This window comes from Hippoglossus stenolepis, chromosome 21, assembly GCF_022539355.2.
Source record: "Hippoglossus stenolepis isolate QCI-W04-F060 chromosome 21, HSTE1.2, whole genome shotgun sequence".
Classification (NCBI taxonomy): domain Eukaryota; kingdom Metazoa; phylum Chordata; class Actinopteri; order Pleuronectiformes; family Pleuronectidae; genus Hippoglossus; species Hippoglossus stenolepis.
Genome location: NC_061503.1, coordinates 209,563 through 233,113, shown reverse-complemented (window position 1 = coordinate 233,113; position 23,551 = coordinate 209,563). Strand labels below are relative to the sequence as shown.

General features: G+C 39.6%; 2 protein-coding genes across 6 annotated transcripts in view; both read left to right on the top strand.

The window, feature by feature from the left end:
• Positions 1–16,238, top strand: part of lrrc45 (leucine rich repeat containing 45) — a 37,912-nt gene extending 21,674 nt beyond the window's left edge. For 2 of the 3 annotated variants that reach the window (XM_035145026.1, XM_035145025.1), the window contains 8 exons: positions 760–837; positions 2,366–2,477; positions 4,393–4,463; positions 5,062–5,154; positions 7,747–7,839; positions 11,956–12,129; positions 14,159–14,306; positions 14,594–16,238. In XM_035145026.1, coding sequence (XP_035000917.1) covers positions 760–837; positions 2,366–2,477; positions 4,393–4,463; positions 5,062–5,154; positions 7,747–7,839; positions 11,956–12,129; positions 14,159–14,306; positions 14,594–14,793 — 969 coding nt within the window. In that variant the 3' untranslated portion in view covers positions 14,794–16,238. The remainder of the gene's footprint in view (positions 1–759; positions 838–2,365; positions 2,478–4,392; positions 4,464–5,061; positions 5,155–7,746; positions 7,840–11,955; positions 12,130–14,158; positions 14,307–14,593) is intronic. The other variant, XM_035145027.1, reaches the window with a different exon arrangement.
• Positions 16,239–20,887: 4,649 nt separating this feature from the next.
• Positions 20,888–23,551, top strand: part of LOC118100767 (ras-related C3 botulinum toxin substrate 3) — a 37,092-nt gene continuing 34,428 nt past the window's right edge. For 2 of the 3 annotated variants that reach the window (XM_035146141.1, XM_035146140.1), the window contains exon 1: positions 20,892–23,542. In XM_035146141.1, coding sequence (XP_035002032.1) covers positions 23,508–23,542 — 35 coding nt within the window. In that variant the 5' untranslated portion in view covers positions 20,892–23,507. Of the gene's footprint in view, positions 23,543–23,551 lie in introns of all 3 variants that reach the window. The other variant, XM_035146142.1, reaches the window with a different exon arrangement.

The window sequence follows — 23,551 nt, the reverse complement described above, 5'->3', positions numbered from 1 at the left end:
TACTATAAAAATAATATCATGGCTGTAAGGCTGTTGTTCTTTTGTGTTGTATTAATGCACGTGTTTGCATAGGCCTAATAGTGCATGTGCGTGGCTGTGCGCAACATTATATACCACATCCAGGGTAGGTGAGGGTCGCCAGTCTCAAGCACCGTTATTTTGGGGGTCGCGGGCTGAAAAGTTTGGGAACCCCTGATTTAGAACAGAGATGATCCAAAAAGCACAGAAGAGTCCTGTCCTGTCCTGTGTTCTGCAGCCATTGGTTTCACGAAACATGTTGAGAAGACAGTGGGGTGATCGATGATGATGGTCTCTCACCTGCAAGGACTCTTTGATCCCAGAGTAGCGTGTGTGCGTGTGTGCGTGTGCGTGTGTGTGTGTGTGTGTGTGTGTGTGTGTGTGTGTGTGTGTGAACGCAATTCACTCCACTGTATTTCATTCTATTTTCATTATTTTACAAGGTTTTATCTATTTGTATTATTTCTCCCTCTCAATTTTTTGTTATTGATACAGATTAATGTATTTTATTTCTTTTACCTATCTTAATTCTTAATACCTTTTATTCTACCCTTTTTTAATATTTTATTTTGCTTGAAATTTGTTTTTAATTGTGCTTTCACATTTTAAATAAATTTCTTTAAAGTCTGTGTTGTTTTTCTTTAATGTTCCTGTACAGCACCCTGATCTACCTCTGTATATGAAAGGTGCTTAAATAAAATGTCCTTGCCCCTCAGTATCATATTTTTTTCCATTCTGTAGGACTGTGTTTTGCGAGAGGGAAAACTCTTTAGAGAGATCCAAAACCTCTCAGAAACCAACAGCCAACTCAGGAATAAAGTAAGAGTAATTTTTGTTCAGAACATTGAATTTATGTATTTAGTATTTGCACTTGAACCATTCATGCTGATGCACAACAAATACACACACATACCACGTTTGATTGTGATCCCTGTTAATTCAATTCAGTGTAATTTTGTTTTTACATAACCCCAAATCATAACATAAGATGTCTAACAGAGCAAGGTCCACCTTCCAATATTAACGAGAGAAACCCAGAAACAACCATTCACACTTGGCTTCATGTGACTCCAAATAATACCTCCACACTATTCTAGAGTTGAAAGGCTGGATGGGCAGAAACTGAAACCTTTGGAAACAATAAAGAGTAAAGAGAATAAGAATAAACAGCTCCTGATTGGATATTATCAATATTATTATTTATGACTCAAGGGCCAGTTGTGAATTCAACTTGGATGATGTTTTTACAAGTTTAGCCAAATCTTACTTGTCAGCGGTCCAAGAAAACAACAAAGTGACATCAGTGGACTTGATAACAATCCCTCAGAGGTTAGTTACAAATGAAGAAATCTCTTGGATGAGACAATAAACCTTTTTTAACTACATACAACCATTTCCAATTGCCCTCAATGGCTCACCCAACCAACCTTAAAGGGATAGCTTACCCAAAAAGGAAAATTGACTCAATATCTACTCACCACTATATCAATGGAGGGGTGGGTGAACTGTTTGAGTCCTAAAAAACATTTGGAGTTTTAGGGATAAACAGCGTTGAAGCCAAATCCAATACAATTGAAGTAAATGGTGACCACTTCTTAAAACATTAAAAAAACAAAAGAAAAAAAGTAAAATGCCTCCACACTGCTCCTGTGGTGTCATCCAAATGTCCGTAAGCCCCGGCATTCAAATATGACTCGAAACGGCATCATTTACACCATGTTTTTGCCTAAATGTCCACTGGTATCCAGTCCATCGGCATATTGGTAAGAAGATAATAAGTGAATTTTCTTTTTTGGGTTAACTATCTCTTTAACTTAACGCTTCATCAAAGAGGAAAGTTTCCCGCTAGCCTTAAATGTAGAGATGGTTTCCGGCACCTGAACCCAAACTGGGAGGTGGATCCACAGAGGGGAGCCTGATAGCTGAAGGCTCTCCCTGCCATTGTACTCTTATGAAACATGTAAAGCATCTTTCCCAGCACAGAACCTTGAGGAACTCCATGACTAACTTTTCAACATCTAGAGACAACAAAGGTTAGATCTGACCCAATCTGAAAAGCCTGCGGTAAAGATGAATTTATTAAAGCTAAAAGAAATCCTTACAACTGTCTAGTTGGAACAGGATCTAAAAGACATGTTGATGGTTAAGGTGTCCAAAGTTTTGGGATCTGTTCAAAGAGATTGGTAGGAGAAAAGGCTAAATATAAATCAGGTGCTACAGTCGATTTTAAGACTACTGGACAATACATTAGTGTCAGCTGTGGCAGATATGATAGATGTAAACCTAACTGTGTGTGTGTGTGTGTGTGTGTGTGTGTGTGTGTGTGTGTTTGTGTTTGTGTGGATAGGTTGAGGAGATGGAGAGATGGTGTAAGTCACAACAACACCAGATTTTTGAGCTTAAGCAGGAACTGACCAACAGTACAGCTGAGCTCAATCTACGACTAGCCCAGGCGGAAGGTAACACTCATACATGCAAAAACTACAATTGCACTGCGGTTGTATGCCTCTGCCAACCAATGCAGTTTCTGGGTATATATTTCTACATACTTTTGTTCCAGATTCATATAAAGGTCACTGCAACCTTTACCTCTGACAACTGAAACATAATCACTTTATCTTTGATTCCAAGTGAACACTGATCAAAAATTGGAAGAAATTCCCTCAAGCAGTCTTGAGATATCACATTCAAGAGGCCCAAAACACGTTTTTTTAAGCTACCTTGACCTGGACCTTTGACCACTGAAATCTAATCAATTAATCATTGAGTCAAAGTCGAATTGTGCCAGATGTAATGAAATTCCCTATGGGCAGTCCTAATATGTAACTGTGAGAGAATTCCCTCAAGGTGTTTCAGAGATATTGCATTCACAAGGCAAAACATTTGCTTTGTGAATTCAGGTCATCCTTGAGTCCAAATGATGTTTGTGCCAGATGTGATGAAATTCCCTTTGGGCATTCCCGATATATATCTAGTTAATAACAACGCAAGGTCGTGTAACAAAATTTTATGACATTCCCTCAAGCTGATCTTAAAGGGCCCATATTTTACACCTTTCTGGGATTTAATTTGAAGTATTGGTACCCCTAAGATGATATATCAGTGGCTTAAAGTCGAAAAAACTGCTGCAATGTGTATTTCCCTGTCCTTTCTTCTGCCTCTCTCTGGCCCTCCAGACAGAACAGGCTGTTTTCGCCTACCTCTTTAATTATTTATGAGCCCCTCCTCTGATTGGCTGACTGCACTTTGAGTGACACGCGACCAGGCCTATCACCGGTCGGTTACAACAGGATGTTTCTGAACAGTAAGTTACACTGTCCTCATGTTTGTTCAAGTTTTAGCAGGACAGTCAGCCAATGTAGGAGTAAGTCCTGAGTTTCAATACAGAGTTTCAGTACGGAGTAACGAGTAACGTCTACGTTACCCCCTACTGAGCACACCGACAGGGCACGTCAGAAGAAATAAAGCGTTACCGCTGATTTCGAATAGTAACGGAGGAATGTGCACGGACACATTCTTTCCTTGCATCCCTCCACGCTGCAGTGTTTCTTCAGTGTTGTTGTTGTGGTTAGCCTGTGGTAGCCAACAAGCTGCTAGCTCAGCAACTTGTCTGCTTGGTGTCGCGTTGGATGTGGAGGGGAGGAGGGTTGGTGGTGGGGGTGGGGAGCGGGGGTGGTGGGTTCGGAGGCTGGACTGGTATCGGCTGGTTGGGGCTGAGAGAAGAGTGCGATTCCATGATGACATCATACGGAGAGGAAGTAAGAAACGAGATGTTTCAATAACATATTTCTGAGAATGACTGAGTGAAAAGGTCTGCGGAGTGACTGTTTTCATACTTTGAGGGTACCTACTGACCCCCTTTCAAGTAATTACAGATAGTAAAAGCCCAGAAAATGTATTTTACACAATATGGGCCCTTTAAGCTATCGCGTTCAAGAAAAATATAGACATACTTTGTGTGGCCACCTTGACCTTTCACCTTTGGCTACCAAAATCAAATGAGTTAACCCCTGAGTCCAAGTGTATGTTTGTGCCTTATGTGAAAGGATTCTTTTATGGCGTTCCAGAGATATCACCTTTACAAGGCAAAAATGTGACCTTTAACCTTTGACCGCCAAAATCGAATCAGTTCCTCCTTGATTCCAAGTGAATATTTGTACCAAATTTGAAGAAATCCCCTCAAGGCATTCTTGAGATATCGCGTTCATGGGAATGGAATGTACGTACGTACGGACAACCCGAAAACATAATGCCCCCAGCCACTGGCTGTCGCCGGCGCGGAAGCATAAACACAACGCATACACAAATGCATACAAACACACAGTCCTTGTCACGCAACTCCCAACAGATATGTCCTGTGTCACCCTCTGTTAGATCGTCTGGAAACAGAGAAACGAAGGTCCAAGCAAGCCCTGAGGGATATGGACAGTCTCCGACAGAAAGAGGTGCTCTCTGTGCTCTGTCCTATGCAGGCTGCAAGAGAATGCAACATCATTTTAAGGAGAAAGACCATTCTGATTACCTTTCCTTTTTTTTGCACTTTTGCTCCTATTATTGTATTTCTGTCGATTGCATCTGTATCTGTAATTTTGTAGTCACAAGAGTAATGGCCTCTCTCTCTTTCTCGAGCTCGCGCTCTCTCTCATAGAAAATGTACCAGTCTAAACCTGAAAATTTATTGTAGAGAATTTTAAGTACATTTTCAAAGGAAAGTTTACAAACACACTTAATCTGTGACAATTAACTTGTAGCTTTCAATGGAAAATGTATCAATTTTATTTGAAGGAATAATTTAACACTTCATCAAAGGAAGTCAGAAATGTTGGTAATTAATGCACCTGAAATAAGTTTTTTGTGACATTTTTAACTCTGAGCTTTTGTAATGTGATATGTTAATTAGTGTACATAGTGCACAGAATTGTAATTATGTTATCATTGGACAGTTTTATTTTATATTTCTGTATGATTTCCTAAAACTCAATACCGTAACAGATGTAGACTTTAAAAAAATACAATATTCTAAATATAAAAATTTCTTTACAGGTGGAGCATGTGAATTGTAATCTAGAGGAGAGTGAGAGAGCTCTGCAAGAACACATCTTCAAACTGGAGGGACAGCGGATACAACTGGAAGAGGTCAGAGCTCAGAGTGTCCATGTTTAAAAGGACACAATCTGGCATGTCCTGAAAGCTAACTGTAACATCTCTGGTACGATTTAAAGACAAAAAAATAACAATCAATATAACATAAATGAAGTCAACAGTAACTCTGTGACTGTCTTTGTGTTGCCTCTGCATGTGTATTTTTAAGGACCCAGGGAAATGCAGTGTCAAATTTTGTCACAATGGAGGGGGGGGGGGGATGAAGTGTTTGAGTCCACAAAACACTTCTGGAATTTCCGGGGTAAACTTTGTTGCAGCAGAATCCAGGACTCATCATTGGCCATTGTATTGGATTTTGCTCTAACAGAGTTTACCCCTGAAGTGTTTTGAGGACTTAAAGACTTCACCCACCCCTCCATCGCCAAAGTGGTGAGTAGATAATGAGGGAATTATCATTTTTTAGTGAACTATCCTACTAATAAACATTGAAACGTATCGAACAGGCGACCAATGCTCTATAACAGTCAGTGGGGCTGGGGCAGTGTGCCTTCAGTCTGGAGACAGAGTAGAATTTTCTTCTTCTTCTTTTTTTAACTACTAAAAGTGTTCGGGCGTACGCAAAAGAAAATTCAGATTTATAAAACCATGTGCACGCACACCTGAACGCAATGTTCACTTTATAAATCACAGTCCACATGGAAACGTTTGTACTTGGATCTGCCTCATACTTTGCCCTCTACACGTCCACTCTCAACCATAAATGGTCAATGCAAAGCACCTCATGAATATTAAATTATGCTGATGACCAATGGGTTTCCATGGTGACTCATGACAGAGTCACGGCATCAAGCGATGAGAAGAGGAAGTGAAACTGACATCGAGGTGTTTGTTAGTGAGGCGGAGGTGAAGAGCGATTTTATGGGACAGCAGCGATGACATTAATAAAGAAAATACACTGATACTCTGCTGCTGTTGTGGATAATACAGTGAGTTAGAGTGAGGACGATAGAAAGAACGGAGCCTGAAATAAAAAAGATCCAATTCAAAGTTGGAGGCAAAAAAAACACACTGTCAGAATTTGAGGGGAACTTTTTGTATCTCATGTTCATATTTTAATCATCCAAAACTGCAGGATTATGAAATTCAGAGACAGGTGTGATGTCCTCAATCCTTAGAATTTAACAATTATTATTATATGCTTGTGTTTGTACTGGGATGGTTCGGTTCCGTCGGTCGATCTGTGTGATGCTGGACTGTTCAGCACACAGATCACAGATCAATAGAATCTATATCAGCTGATCAGACATCGCTGAACCCTCGCTTCCTCCTCATTCTTCCATTCGCGTGCATCCATCACGCAGAATCACGCACCAGTGTCACAGCAGTATTTATTTATTTAGAGCAATCAAACCGATTACCTCACATCAGTGGATCCTCACCTCCACTCTGGGATATTATTTGGAAAGTGAATAGTTTTTGCTGTAAGTTGTTTTATATATTTTTCAATTAAAAGGTTTGTGTGTAACAGATATGTCGCGCGAGCACAACTAAAGCTGTTGGTTTTAATGTAAATGATGAAGTGGATCAATAATCTGGCTTCAGTTCACCACCTCACGTCTGCATCGCCACTTTGCTGTCTCCAAAACGTTCATACGCATGGATCAGAGTTTGCATGGAAATGCGCAAATTTTCCCGTCAAGTTTGTTTTTATAAATCCCAACGTTTGCATGACAAATGGCGTACGTACGTTTCAGGCCCCGTTTTGTGCGTACTCAACGGTTATAAAAGAGACCCCAGAGCATTACCACAGGCCAAGCAAACAGCACATTCCAAACAGGCCTGTTAAGAACTGGCACTGCACTGGTAACTAATAACAGATAAAAGATTGTAGTTAGTTGTTGGGCTGCATTAATGTAGAAGCAGTTTTATTTTAATTATTAGTTTCCAACTTGTAAATAGCTCACGTCAACTTTCAAGTTGTGATTATGACTGGTAAAGTTAGATTTTTCAGAAAGCTCATATGCTGATATACTAATATATAATTAAACTCTATAGTGTTATAGGGCTGTTGTAAGAAACTTTAATTGTCACACAAGTCAGATTATACCCCGCCTTTCAGTTTCCTAATCAGGAGTAGGGCTAAAGGTGCTATTTACAATTTTGTTAAATCTTGTTTTGAGTCACCTGGAAGAGAACAAATCACTCTAAATTGATTTAGCTTTTGTTTTTAATTGTATAGTATTAAGCTCCACATCCTCACTAGACAGCTGTAAAAATGTTACATTTTGATATTGTTAGTTATTTAATTCCTTTTGGGGGCTACATCCTTTGCCTGCTTTTATTAGTCTGATATACAAATGACCCATTTATTTGTTATTTACACTGGACTATAATCAGGTAAATTTCACACGTTGGCTTTTCTTTGCAAGCTATTATTTCCAACTTCGCAGGTCATGCTGGACATGAATGTAGAGCATGGGAACACCTTATTGTCGGGGTGCTGGATTATAATACTATCTGTTCAGTTAGTGGAGAGACACAGTTGGTGGACACAGTTAAATAAAAATGGATACATTAATGCTGAAATGCCATCTGATGTGAAAATGTAATGTGCATTTACTGTAGGAGCTGAGTAAAGCTAAAGCAGGGTGTGTGACAGAGAGGGCCCAGGCAAAGGAGGAGTTGGGAAGAATGCGAGCTCAAGCGCGTTTGGAAGAGGTGGGTTAAAAAATCTTCATCTTTGATCAGTCATTGGTTATACTTAAAAAAAACTAATGGCCCAACTGTGATTTCTCTTCATTTTTGTGCTTCTAAATATAACTATTATCGGCCTCTATCATCAGACCAAAGATACCACTTTTATATTATATATATATATATGTACTGCTCAAAAAAATTTAAGGGAACCCTTAAATCACACATCAGATCTTGATGAACGAATTATTCAAGTTGAAAATCTTTACTGACGTACATTCTATAATATGTTGAGAATAAAATGATGTAACAACGGTCAATGGAAACCAAAATCATGAACCTATTTAGGGCTGGATTCAAAATCATACCGAAAATCAAAGAAAAAATATGAAATCACAGGGTGATCCAACTTGCGTGACTTTTATCACAGTAACTCATAATGTTACTCCGTACTTTGTATGGCCCCCACGTGTCTGTATGCACACCGAAAACTTCTAGGCATTCTCCTGATGAGTTGGCGGATGGTGTCCTGGAAGATTTCCTCCCAGACCTGGATCAGGGCATCAGTGAGCTCCTGCACAGTCTGTGGCGGTACTTGGCAGCGTCGGATGCACTGATAAATAATGTCCCATAGGTGCTCAATTGGATTTAGGTCAGGGGATCGAGAGGGCCAGTCAATGGCATCAATGCCTTCATCATCAAGGAACTGCCTACACACTCTGGCCACATGAGGTCCGGCATTGTCCTGCACCAGGAGGAACCCGGGGCCCACTGCAACAGCGTAAGATCTGGCAATCTCTCTGAGGATTTCATCCCCGTACCTAACAGCAGTCAACGTACCGTTGGCTATGACATGGAGGTCTGTGCGACCCTTCAAGAATATGCCTCCCCAGACCATCACTGACCCACTGCCAAACCAGTCATGCTGGATGATGTTATTGCCCAGCTCTCCTTGTGTAACTGCCGGTCTCCTGGTATCGCCTCCATGCTCTTGAGAGAGTGCTGGGAGACACAGCAAACCTTCTGGCGACAGCACGTATCGATGTGCCTTCCTGGAGGAGCTGGACTACCTGTGCAACCTGATCGGGCTGCCGATACCGCCTCATGCTACCAGTAGTGACAAGGTCACTAGCAGAACACAAAACTAAAGAAGAACTAGTCAGGAAGGATAAAGACAGAGCAGCTGTCTTTGGCCAGCACATGCAAAACCATCCCCTTTTTGGGGGTTGTCTTGATTTTGCTTCTCCATTGTACCTGTTGTCACTTTAATTTGCACCAAAGTAGGTGAAACTGATTCATTATCACTTGTGCTTCCTAAAGGGACAGATTGATATCCCTGAAATTTAACTGACTTGCTGTTATACTGTGATGATTAAGTGTTCCCTTATTTTTTTTTAGCAGTATATATATATATTGCCATATTTATAGTCTTAGATGAGTCAATGGGCCCCTGAGGACAGACATGTTGAATTGAATAAATTAATCCTTATTTGACTTAATAAGGATCTTAATAATTATATTTGAATGTATGCCTTTTACAGAGAAAAAAAACAAGTTTGTGTCACATGTTCCATGGTTTTACTGCTACAGCTTTTAGTTCAAATGTTCCCTCTAAGTGTAGCCTATTAATTCTGAAAAACAAGTTTACTTATATTCGAGACAAAAGAAGACTCAGGAGATGCAACCCTATGTCTGAGGGTGCAGTGCAGGTCTGTGTGTGCATCATGCACCAAGTCGGACCTTAACACAAATATGATTCAAAACATTTTGTCTAAACCTGGCCCGGCTGAGGGTTAACTTGCAGTGCTGTGTTTCCAATAATCCACTGCTCCAGCTCAGATTAAATTATATGACATTTCATTTAGCTGACGCTTTGATCCAAAGCAACTTACAATAAGTGCATTGAACCATGAGGGTACAAACCCAGAACAGCAAGAACCAAATAAGTACAATTGGCTTCAAAAAAGCCAAACTACAGGTGCTACATGTAAGTGCAACAAACTCTTTTTTTATATATATATATATATATAAACAAGAGTTGAAGATGGTTATGATGATTCTTAAGCCTGCGGTGGAATATGTGTAGATTTTTTGCTGTCCTGAAATCAATGAGGCCACCGTGTTGTTTACAGTAGTCCAAACTGGACAAACTAAACACCTTTTGAGACAACTGAAGGCTACCACAAATTCTCTCTCATGTTTGGAAGGGGAAGGTGACGTGAGGGGTATTCACCTGCAACATGCAACTTCAGCACTAGATGTCACTTAATTCTACACACTGAATCTTTAAGTATTCATGTGAGCAGAGCACGACACAGCGCCACAAAATTCCAGTCTTTCAAATTAGTGGTCAGCTATGGAACTGCAATGAGCCCTGTAATGCCGAACAGTAATGTCTCTCCATGTCAGTTGTTGTGTGTGAACCATTCAACAGCAGAGATTCTTAACACAATCAAACGACTGCAAATTCAAAAAAGAAGCAGTGTGAAGCAGTTGGACTATTTATTTAGGCTATACTGTAGTTTTAGAGAAAATACAACCGTTACAGGGGGGAAAGAGACCAGCCTGTTGCAGGCTGCGTACAGATGCTAAAGTTAGCACACAAATGCTGCTATTTAGTTTTATGGACACTAACACTACCTTGGCACTCCTGTTAGGTAGCCTGTGTTTATTACTGCCCTCCGTGGGTCGTGGGGTGAATGTAAAGGATAAGTGAGCACTTATCGACATAATAGTTATGTGATAGAAAACTCAAATTCAAAAGGCCACTGAGGTACCTGAGGAGTAAACCTTACGCAGGGAATAAGTCAATTTTCCAGGCTGGAGTCACACTTTGTGTGATTTATTTTTACATTTTTGCAAACAAACAAACAAAAGGTAATGGCGTCTGTTGTCTCTCTTGCCCTGGTAAAAAACCATGAACCCTGCCCGGTGCCTGGCTACCTATGCCCCCTAATCATATATATAATATCAACTGGTGCTCAGTACCTTCAAAACAAAAGCATAAACTACCAAAACTAACTTAACATAGCTAAAACAATATTATTGTTTTTAATTATTATTATTCTAAAGGCATAATCTAACTAGTTATATTAAACAAAACAAAAGCTAAAAAAACAAATGTTTAACTATTAAACACTAGTATATAGTACCAACACTTACCTTACTTCATGTTATTATTCTTTTATCTTATTAATCTTATAAAAGGTTTACATACATTATCTTTTCTATCAAAGAAAATGTTTAACATTGTTGAGGTCTTAAAAATATCTTAAAAAGTATTAAATTTGACTTTTAAAATGGTGCAAGAACCCTGTATGAGGTGCTCAAAGATTTTAATTATTACAGAAGTTAATATGCGACAGGTCTGTAATCATTCAGGCAATTGATGATAGATTTCTTAGGTACAGGATTGTGACAGCAGACTTAAAACAAGCAGAAACTTTGCATTGGCCTTGAGTTTGTTTTCCAATTTGCAATTGTATTCAGCTTTAGCTTTCCTGAAAGCTCTCTCGAAATCATATTTAGTCGCTTTATACAGTTCCCTGTCTTCACCCTTAAAGGGATAGTTCACCCAAAAATGAAAATGTACTCATTATCTACTCACCACTTTGCTGATGGAGGGGTGGGTGAAATGACTCCACAAAACACTTTTGGAGTTTCAGGAGTAAATAGCATTGCATCCAAATCCAATACAATTGAAGTAAATGGTGACCACCTCTTCAAACATATAAAAACAAGAGAAAAAAAACATTAAATGCCTCCATACTGCTCCTGTGGTGTCATCCAAGTGTCCGTAAGACGTAAGCTCCGACATTCAAATTCGACTCGAAACAGCGTCAGAGCTCACACACTCATGCTTCCATATCTTTGCTGTGACTATGACACTTGATGAAAGTTGAAAATCTACAATGATGAAATGATGAAATCTACAACAAGAAGTTGTGATTATCATGAAAGAATTTGGAAAAACAAAAAGTCCATATGTGTGCCAATGCAATTGTGATTATTTAATTTTCTAGATATTTCAGATGTAATTATGCATTGCCTAAAACATACACATACTGTACCTCCACATACAACCTGTTCCTCCTTTAGTTCCTCTACATCAACTTTCTTCTTCTTATTTCCTCTGAGCAGCAGGAGCATGTGTCATCCTTAGAGGAGAAGCTTCGCTTGGTGCATTCCTCCCTGCAGGAGGTCCAGCTCCACTGCTCCCAGCAGAAGCAAACCATCTCTGAGTTTAAGGCCAAGACCAACCATCAGAGCATCGAGGTGGACGGACTGCGGCGCAGGATAGGGGAGCTCCAGCAGGTGAGGAACCATGGCATTCCTGTTACAATAAGAACATGCCAGGCTCACAATGTGTAGGCATCATTATATTCTATATGTAGCTCCTGCGATCACACCATATATTCATGTTGATTTAACCATTATTTTTGTATTATGAATTACATCGCAGTATAAATCAATCTGAATTATCTGATCTGTGCCACATCATCAGACATCTAATTCCCAGTAGAATTATTTTGAAAAAAGGATGTGCACTTGTGAAAGCATTTTAAAATAATTTCACTGTAGTTTCACTTCAGTTTTTAGTTAAGAATGTCAATCTAATGATGTTGATTGTCAATTAAAGATTTTAAGAATATATGGAGAGGTTGGGTGTAGCCACATGGCCTGCCTGATATGCACCTTAAGAAAAATGTAACTTCACGTTGCAGCAAGAGAGAACAGAATATATGTGATCATTCCACTTGGTAGCATGTCTCCTCCATCTCTCTCAGTAGCCAAACAAGCACTCAAGACTCACTTTCCCTTTTCCCTGTTGCATTAATTTCAGTAAAAGTAACTGTTGTTAAACATTTATTCATTCAGATTGAAGTACACACAGTGATTATCTGCAATAGCCAGAAACCCGCAATAGCCAATGAGAGTAAGCTGACCGGGAAGCGTCCCCAACCGAATGTTGTGTACTTGTACAAATGCGGCTAAAAACAACAATACATTTCCAGCTCACGTCCAGCTCGCGCTGCAGAGCTCACAGAACTCAACACCTCAGCGGTGTCCTCTCAGCCTTCACTGGGATCCTGCTCAGGTCAGGAGAGTCCAATGAATAAAAAATCACAATTTCCTGAATTTACAAAATTTTAACAGTGGTTATATGGGTGAAAACTGGTGCTGGTCAGTGTGATTTGACCACAACAAAATGTGCATATACAGCCAAGAAATTCTGGTTTTAAATAGTCTAACTTATAATTGGTGAAACTTTGTTTTGTTCACTGTTCTGCACCTCATCAGAATCAAGCAGGTTTCTGTGAGATTTCAAGTCTCTGGAATCGCCACTTTGAGATCGTTTTCTACAAATGGCAAGTGTGTGGTCTTACGTTCAGGGCAAATCATCTAGTTTCTGCGTTCAGATGATTATAGGATTCAAAATCGGTTAACCATGTCTGGTTTCCCACGTTTTTGAAATTGGTCGAGAGTTGAAAATCCTGTGTCCACCAGGCTTGAGGTACTTAAACACAGGTCATGGTTTTCCAGGAAAAGATTAATTAAAGGCAACTGTACTTTTGGTGGAGGACAGTTCGGAAGACCCAGCTATTTTACATTTGTGGGGCTATTGTCAAGGCCATTGATTGATTGTCACATGTTCCTTTAGTGCTTCTGGCTGTTGTGACAACAGTTGGTAAAGTGGTTTGAGTCAACTGACCAGGTTAAACACCCCTACAGTCAAAAGTTAGTAACAGATGCGTCCTGTTTAGAGCTTGCATTATGTGTTCCAAGTGATCCGATCGAAAGTGGTCACTGGAGACACATTTAGAAACATTCTGATGCCAGGTGTGAACAGACATGAGCTGTTATTTAAAAAGAACCCAGGAAATGAAGCTACCTCAAGGGAAAAGAAAAGACTCCATGCAAGATGAAACATATGACATGGGTGGATAATGTGTGCCCAGAGGGAACTTAACCAACCAGAGATTGATCACACCGCAGCATTTACCAATAGTTAGCCTCATCACAGCAAAAGAATCAGCCATTGACCCCAACCTAATACCAGGATTACCACACTACTTAATGATATTAATACATATAAAACACTCAGGTGTCTTGCCAAAAGTTACAGAGGGAGAAAACTATTGACCATTAACAATATTATCTTCTGTATACTGCAGAAGACAAACCATTCTCTTAACCGTGCTAGGATTAACCGCAGCTAACACTTAAGGCTACTGTACCATGGTCTTGTCCATCTGATATGCCTCCAGAATTGACATATAAATAGTTTTTTTTGTTAGCTTCAACATGCTTTGGGTGTTTAACAGTTGGGGTGTTGTTGTAGGAGCTTTTAGGTAAGGACCAGGAGAAGGTGGCTGAGGTGAGCCAGGTCAGGTTGGAGCTGCAGGAGCAAATTGGACATTTACAGGCAGAGAGGACACTACAGAGAGGACTCAAAGAGAAGATCTGTGCTCTGGAGAGAGAGAATAAAGGTAAAGTCTTTTTTTTTACTTTTTGCAAACAAACATAAATAAATGTATTGACACCAGTAGCATAAACTGCCTTCATGTGAAATATAGACATCTGTAAAGCAAACTTTACAGATGTAAAAACTTTGAAACTGATTTGTTTTAAATGTTATACTTTGTTGTTGAACCAGTTCAAACATTGTAGATTTCAAATGTATCATGTTTGGAATCTGAATTATTTTATTATGCTGTTTTAAAATATATATATATATATATATATATATATATATTGGTTGCTTGCTGTCCTGCAGTTTTAAGCAGTAACCACAGAGAGGTGCTCCTTGACAAAGAGAGTGAGATGTCTTCCATGTTGGAGAAGCTGCGGTTGAAGGAGGCAGATATCCGGAGGATGAGGGAGGACGAGACAAACAGAGCAAGCTACCTGCAGAGTGCCTTCCTCACCTACGTTCAGGGCTCGCCTCTGGGACACTGCAGCAGCCCCAAGAAATGACCACAGAACTCAACACCTCAACTATGTCCTCTAAGCCCTCACTGGGATCCTGCTCAGCTCAAAGTTTTAACAGTGCTGATACTGGAGATAACTGGCACTGGTCAGTGAGATTTGACCACAACAAAATGTACATATACAGTACAGCCAAGAAATTAAGGTTTTAAATAGTCTAATTTATAACTGTTGGAACTTTGTTTTGTTCGCTGTTTTGCACCTTATCAGTTTGCCAGATTGAACTGTTATTGCTACATTGCCCTAATAGCCTCTATCCTTAAAGTGATAGTTCACCGAAAAAGGAAAATTCATGACATGAACTGAATTTAGCAGATACTCCGTATTATTTCTGGAGGAGGTGCAGGTGTGAACGCAAATGAAAATGAAATAAAACTTTATGTTATGCTCAGGTTTCCCCTAGGCCGGGCGTAACACTGAGTGAGAGGCTCCTCAGTTTCTGCTGACTTTCTCCACCTCGCCTAGTATAAAGTCCGTTAGAAAGGGGATCTCCTGCTCTGTTCACAGTGAGCGAGTCGGGGCATTAATGACGCTTCTTTTTTTCCATTTTGTCCATAATTTCTATTTATCTATGATTTGTTTGTAGTCACTAATAGTAATAGCTGAGCTCAGTGGCTTCACTAAAAAGAACTCAGTCAAGATATGTAGATAGATGATCAGACAGGGTGGAGACAGGTTTATACAGATGATCTAAACCCCCTTATTTTAAGTGTAAACGACCACATCAGAAATATCATTAATAATCCTTCATTGTAAAATTTAAAGCAGGTGCTGAGTCTATGAAAATGTGATTGATATTTACAATATACAACCAGCATTAGATGAAAAGTCAGTGGATCACCACACTGATTACAATTCATGTTGAGGAAACATGAATATGTGTAACTAATTTCCCAATAATCTATCCCACAGTTGTTGAGACATTTCACTCAAAACCATGCAACTCATTGCACTAGCTGAAGAGTCAGTGGATTACTAACAGAGTCATCAAGGTGCACCATTAAGAAACCATGACTGACTGTACTAAATTGTATAACAATCCATTGGAACTTGACATATTTCAGTCTGAACCAAAATGGTCGACCGAATAATAGATTGACAGTCTGTAGCGCTACAGAGCTAGCTGGGCCAAAAAGTGCCAGCCTTACATCCATGACATCATCTGTGGAGATTCTCAAATCCGTGGAACCCGTTCTTTGTTTCTCCCAGTCTCAGAATTATTAGAGAGACAACCTTCAAACTGAGTTATGGGTTAAAGGTTAAGTGTGTAAAATTTAGGTGTAAGAGATCTATGGGCAGAAATAAAATCCTAGTGATGTTTTCACAAGTGTATGATCATCTAAACCGAATGTTTGATGTTTTCTTTATCCTAGAATGGGCCCTTTATATGGCCGGAGGCCGCCAGATTTTTTACAGTAGCCCAAACTGGAAGAACTAAACACCGTTTGAGTTTTTATAACAACTGAAGACCACCACAGGTTCTCTTTCATGTTTGGAAGGGGAGGGTGAGGTGAGGGATATTCAGCTGCAACATGCAACTTCACCACTAGATGTCACTACATTCTACACGATTAACTTTTAAGTGTGCCTTAATATTGTATCAGTCAAACCAGACAGCTGCCTGCCTGCAGTTCAGATGCAGGAAGCAGGTAAAGACTTATCGAAATATTGTCTGTAGTTGTTGTTGTGTTTTTTACAAATTATATTTTATTGTAATAGTTTTCAGATGTGTGATGGATATTTTATTAGAGTGTTTGTTTTTAGAATTTTGTTTTGATTACACATTTTTTTATATCAGTAAAATGTGGTCATTTCTGCGGAAAAAAGTTGTGTGGTGATTTTTCTTAATGTGTGAATGTTTCAGTGGTTGATCTTAATTGTTCTATTATTCTACATAATTGTTTTTTGATTGTAGTAGGTCTGTCGCTTGGGGATACATGAGGTCACTGGGTTTTGATACTACAGCACAAGATCTTTAATTTTCAAGGTAGTTCAAACACATTTAAATTCCATCTGTTCCTTCTGTTCCTGCACTGTTTAGGTTCTGAAAAGCACTGATCAAGACTGCACAATACCGCATCATAATAAGTAAAGTATCTTCAGATTGAGTAGTAGTAGCTGACATTTTGAATGTTGCATGCAATATCTTTAATTTTGAATGAAAGTCATGCTTTAATGGGAAACATCAATCATAATCAGCCACATTTTTTGTAGGATAAAGTGCAATAATTGTCAAGTGTATGGATCTAATTCAGTAATAGCGAAGTGAAATTCAAGGAATAATACAATTTTCTCCTACCAATAAATCGCATTTTCGGCATCCTAAACATAAGTAACTTCTGCTGAAACTGCACGAGATTCAGATGTGCGAGAAATTTACGTTTCAATTGGTTTTCGCGCATCAACGTGCCCAATTGACTCAATAGTGCCCCATAAAGTGCAGCCCCTGTAGCATGTTTTACCAATATGCCTGAAAATCATTTGGCATATGTATTATGCCCAGACGTACAAAAAAAGTCCCCATATTCCAAACCCATCAGGAAGTCAGCCATTTTGGGTTAAGTGGTCATTTTTGGCGATTCACACACATCGTACTTTAATGAGCTCCTCCTTAAGATTAAAATTCGGTCAGTGCAATCTGTGAGTTTTTATCACAGGGCGTGTCCCTGGGGTGGCATCGAATTTCAATGTTTTGCCGTGAAACAGGAAGTTGTTGTAACTTCAGTGTACATTATTCAACCTCCACCAAACTTCATGTTTGGTAAGGGTCCCGGCCTGAACACGTATACATGCCAATATTCAGTCATACTCATAGTGCCCCCTACTGGCAACAAGAAGTGTCAATTTTTATACTGTGATGTACTCCTCTCAGAAAGTTGCCCACATCCAGCTGAAATTTGGTCAGAAGACCCTTTAAACGTGGTTCATGATAGATTATGTATATGGTGAATTTCATCAAACACTGTTGCTGTGGCAATGAGCCAAAATTTGATGTTTAGTTTTTACAATTGAAAAATGGTATAGCAGCTCCAGGTAATACTAGTAATAATAATTAAAGCTGCCCTCCCAGTCTGCACAAGTCTGTGTGTGCTGCGATGTGTCTTGAGGTTGGTTGACACAGCTTGGTATTGCGTAATGCGTTAGCACAGTGCATGAAGGAGTTAAATGTCACATCCTGTTGAGGTGTGCATCTTGTCGCTAGTTGGTGGTGCTATGATTATGTTGAATTTTCGCATATAAATATGGTCACGCCAGGTTATCAAACATGTTATGTCTTGCCCAGATTGGACAATGTATAGTTAAATTAGTTGAACTTCCTGTTTCATGGCAATATGGCCAAGGGCATGCTGTTGAAGGAAAAGTTATGATTAGCACAACGTTTACTTATAAAACATTATTGTATTGAAGTCCAAACTTTCAGCAACTACATACAACTTGTGAAGTTTCTGAATCCACTGAATCCAGTCTTCCTCCATCCCTAAATAGCAATGTCTATATGCACTTCTTTAACGATAACCATCTCCTACCCTCAGTTGATGTTAATACATCATCAAGCACAAAAACCTCAGGAACAGCTAAGAATCCTTACTAATTATTTAGAGCTTCTCTCCGATCACCCTTGATCAGCTGACCTCAGTTATTTCACCTATACTAAAGCCACAAATAGTATCTTAGATCCCATTCCTACAAAGTTACTCAAAAACATTCTGCCGCTAATAAATGTATTGAATACAATAGATCTATCAACATTCATATTCGACTCTGTGTCATTACACCATGTTTTAAGCCTAAAGGTAGCGGATGTCGGTCCCTGAACACACCTCGTCGGAAGATATCAGAAGACATTTAGGCTTAAAACATGGTGTAAATGACGCTGTTTCGAGTCGAATATGAATGTTGCTGCTTGCGGACACTTGGATGATACCACACAAGCAGTATGGAGGCATGTTGGGTTTTTTCTTTTGTTTTATTACATCTGAAGATTTGGTCACCAGTTACTTCAGTTGTATTGTATTGTTATGGAACTTTTCTGGAAGCTGGTGAAAGGAGAACTCAGGCAGCAGCTGATGTCTTATGCAGAAGGTTTTAATGTAGACTTCAAAGGGACCAGAAGGTGAAACAATATACAAACGCTAACAGAATAACATGAGCAATTGTCACCCCCAAGTCTGCAGATGTCTCCCACAGCATCACCACATATCTCCCTCCACTTGCATCACCCATTTTAACAGCAAATCCTTGAATGGCTAGAATTGCTGTCACTCTCTATGTTACATGTAGGTGTTTGCATCCTATTGGATAGTTAAGTCTAAATATGCATTCCTAAATCACATTGTGTCCTTACGTCTTGCCACTGGTGAAATACGCAAAAGAGTTAAAGTTGGTGAGAGTTGAAATTGGTGCCTCTCTGTCTGGCGCATCTGAATTAGATATGAAAGTCCCTCAACGTAGACACTACAATGTACTGTTGGTTGGCCCTTTATCTATAACCTGACCTTGGGTACTGCTGAAAGAGAGAATGGAATATCTGTGGAATTAGACGGGCACTATTCTCTTGTACAGATATAATGTAATATACATAATATATAGTGGCATATAGAGTAATGTGTGAGGATAGTCAAAAATTCCTCAACACTACCCTTACACTGTTTACCCCTGTAACTCCCAAAGTGTTTTGTAGACTCAAAGACTTTACCCACCCCTCCATCGGCATAGTGGTGAGTAGATAATGAGTGAATTTAAATTTTTCGGTGAACCGCCCTAACCCTTTTTAGAATCCTTTTTATCAGATTGATTCCAATTTGTGCAAATTAATAATGAGTCATCTGTGCGCTCCAAAGGTAATCATGGTGTTCCTCTGGGTTCTGTGCCCGGCTTAATTTTATTCACATTATATATGCTTCCACTAGGAAACATTATCAGGACACAATTTTCACTGCTTTGCGGATGACACCCAGTTATACCTATCAATAAAACTAGAACAATGTTATCAACTAACTAAACTTCAAGCATTTTTCAAGGAATTGATTATTGTAATTCCTTATAATCAGGCTCCAGCAGTAAGTCGTTAAAGACTCAGCAGCTTGTCCAAAATGCTGCAGCACGTGTCCTGAAAAGAACCAAGAAAAGAGATAACATTTCTCCGTATTAGCTTCACTACACTAGCTTCCTGTTAAATTCAGAGTATAATTTAAAACTCCCCTCCTCACCTACAAGTCTATTAATAAAATGGCACCATCATACTTTAAAGAGCTCATAGTAGCATATCACCCCACTAGAGCACTGCGCTCCCAGAATGCAGGCTTACTCATCCCCAAAGTCTCTAAAAGTAGAGTAGGAGCCAGAGCTTCCAGCTATCAAGCTCCTCTCCTGTGGAATCATCTCCCAGTTATAGTTCGGGAGGCAGACACCCTCTGTACGTTTAAGATTAGTCTTATAACCTTCCCTTTTGATAAAGCTTATAGTTAGAGCTGGTTCAGGTATGTCTTGGACCTGCTCTTAGTTATGCTGCTATAGATCTATAATGTCGGGGGCCACATAACACATGGATTTTCTCTTTCCTCTTCTCCCTCTTTTTCAAATTAATGTGCCATCAATACATATTACAGGATTGACCTTTTCCCCGGAGTCCTTGTGCTTTATTGTTTTCAGATCCAGGACCGCAGCTGTGGCCACATTGTGGTTCATGATGGTGGATCGTGTATAGTAGTGGAGGATCATGATCGTGTTGGCAGCTGATCGGGATAGTGGTGGTGGAACATGATTGTGGATCCTGATAGACGTGGTGGATCATGACGATGGATTGTGGATCATGGTAGCATCTGATTGTGGTGATGGATCCTGATCGTGGTGGCAGCTGATCGTGGACTATGATTACAACAAGACTGCTTGACATACAATACGCCTACTACCATACTCTACCTTTACTGACAATAACTCAATTCATTTGTCATTGCTGCTCCCTTCATCTCTATCAGACATTTTCTTATGTACAAATAATATAAACATTGACATACTTTTCCATTATGTTACAAACTGTTTCTTCTAATTAATGTTGTAAATACTGTTATTTTGCTAATGTTATATTGCACTTCTGTCCGTCCTGGGAGAGGGATCCCTCACATGTCGCTCTCTCTGAGGTTTCTATGTTTTTTCCCCCTGTTAATAGTTTTTGGTAGTTATTCCTTACTCTTTTTGAGGGTTAATGTCAGAGGATGTTGCACCTTGTGAGAGAAATTGTGATTTGTGAATATGGGCTATACAAAAAATATTGGAAGTTTAGGTGATTTAAGCATGTACTCTCATATTGCAACAGCCTTCCTCAAAGCAAAACATCAAAATTCCACATTATGCCACATACATCTTGAATGTGTTTTGATTGCAATAACCAAATTTCGGTCAGGACCACTTTAGTCAAGACTGAAGCCAGACTCAACAAAAACAACTCAACACACAATATGCCAATCCTGTAGCCTTCATCGAGCTGCTGAGCAATGCTAAGCCTGCAGCAAAAATTTAGCTTGTATAAACGACTGTGGCAACTTTCATGCCATTTGCATTTTTCAGAGAGATGTTATAGGTCTTGCACCCCTATCGATGTACAAACTACCTACATGCCGACACTTTGAAACAGCAAAACGGAAGCAATAAAAGGCATTACTTACACCACATCAAGTTAGCCAACTCTGTTTCTCATAACATGAGCGGGAGAAGCCCTGGGTATTCAGCTTGTCCTCATCACTTGCCTGCTCCTGAATCTGTAAATCGGGTCGGTCCGGACCAAGCTCCCTTTTTTTCTTTGAGTGAACACCTGGTGAAAGGGTGTTTTTGTGAAGAAATTACCGGATTTGCCACAATTCCACTTGAAGTCGTCATAGCTTTGTTGATCAGCTCGCAGCAGAAGTAACTCAGTGACAGCGGATCTACCTGAGACGGTGTCAAGGGTTGACCAATTTCATTGGATAAAAAACGTAAATCAAAACCAATTGACTGTAAATAAAAGTGTATCTGGAGCATAGAGAGCTACGTCCTGTGGAAAATCATTAACAACCAATTAAAGAGCAACCTCAGGTCCTGTGTTTGCCAAAAGTTTAAGGACCCACATTCACTCCCTTTTGGCAGGTGCCCCACACCAGGAAGTATATGTATTTAGACAGAAATTAACCAAATACAATTGTTTACCAGGTGCATTGTCCGAGTAAACTGTTATTATCTAATTAAATGGTTTTTTTACTCAGGATGTTGGAAGGGTGGTACCCCATATTAACAAACCGCCACTGCCCATATGCAAGATCCATATTGGAAGTAAAAGTTTGTCATTTCTGTGATTAGTTTCATGACTTTTGAAGAATGTATAGCCCCCCAAAAATATGATCAATTGTAAAACTTAATATCAACGTTCGATGCATCGCCACGGCAACAGTGTTCAATGAAAGCAGACAAAACATTTAAATTGTCAATTATTTTTGTGAACATTGGAAATTTATTCAGCAAGAATTTCCACTATCTGTTTATAGTACAAAAAAATTTGCACTGTAGGCTCAAAGCGCATGAAAGTTTCTACTCAATTGGGCCTAGAAATTGATGAAAGTTGCCAAGTTCTAGCACTTTAGAAGGTTGTTATAGCACCTCCATCAGGCAGCACATCAGCCCTGCTCCTAATGATAGCAGTATAATGTTGTATATGTGAGTAGGCATATTGTATATCTAGCAATCTAGTTGTAATAATAATCCATGCTCAGCTGCTTCCCCGATCGACGATAACAATCCACAATCATGATCCACGATGTGGTTGCAGCCGCAATCCTGGTTTTGCAAAGATAAAGCACAAGGACTCCAGGGAAGAAGTCAAGTTATTAACATGTATTGAGACATTCATGTGATGAAGACGGAGAGGAGGAAAGAGAAACTCCATGTATAATGTGTCCCCTGACAATCTAAGCCTATAGCAGCATAACTAAAGTTGGTCCATGTTAAACTATCATTATAGATAACGCTCTTATCAATGTATTACGGTAATAGCATTGGCTGTTATATTAGAGGTGTTACGGTTTCTCATACCTGTGTGTATGACGTGTATGTCGTTAAATTCACTTGTATGCTGTGCAGAGAGACGGATGAATATAGCCGGTGCACATGTAAGGAATAAATACTTATAAAGAAGACGCTCCGCTTATACTTTCACGCCAAGTTATACCTGCGCAAGTCAGATAACTGAACAGTCCAAATATATGTTATACTGTAATTTTGACTTCGCATCTCTTATATGAGTGTTTTTATTTTTGTGATTCTTAACATTCCATCCACTTTTCACTCCTGGCAGAAACAGACTATCATCGTCGATTCGTAGCCAAATGCATTTTGTCTCTATTGTTTATTATATCTGCTACATCACTTATCCTTTTTAACAACCGAAAGCCAGTGCAAAGCTAAAAGAACAGGAGCAATATAGCTAAGCGAAGGCGGAAGTACACGAGGGGAATCCTCTCTTTTACAACGATCCTTCTACTCTGCTGTCTGTCCCTTTAAACACACTCGGTACTTTCCGCACTCGCTCGGCGCTACTCGAAATCGTCTCTTTTCACTGCAGCTCCATCGCCGAGCGAACTAGCCCGCTGCTCTCATCCAACACCTCAGCGCAGACTGTCGAATCCATCAAAGCACCATCTGCGGCTCCCTGGAAGCTTTGAGCTCGTGCAGAAATGCAGGCTATCAAATGTGTGGTGGTCGGCGACGGGTAAGAGTT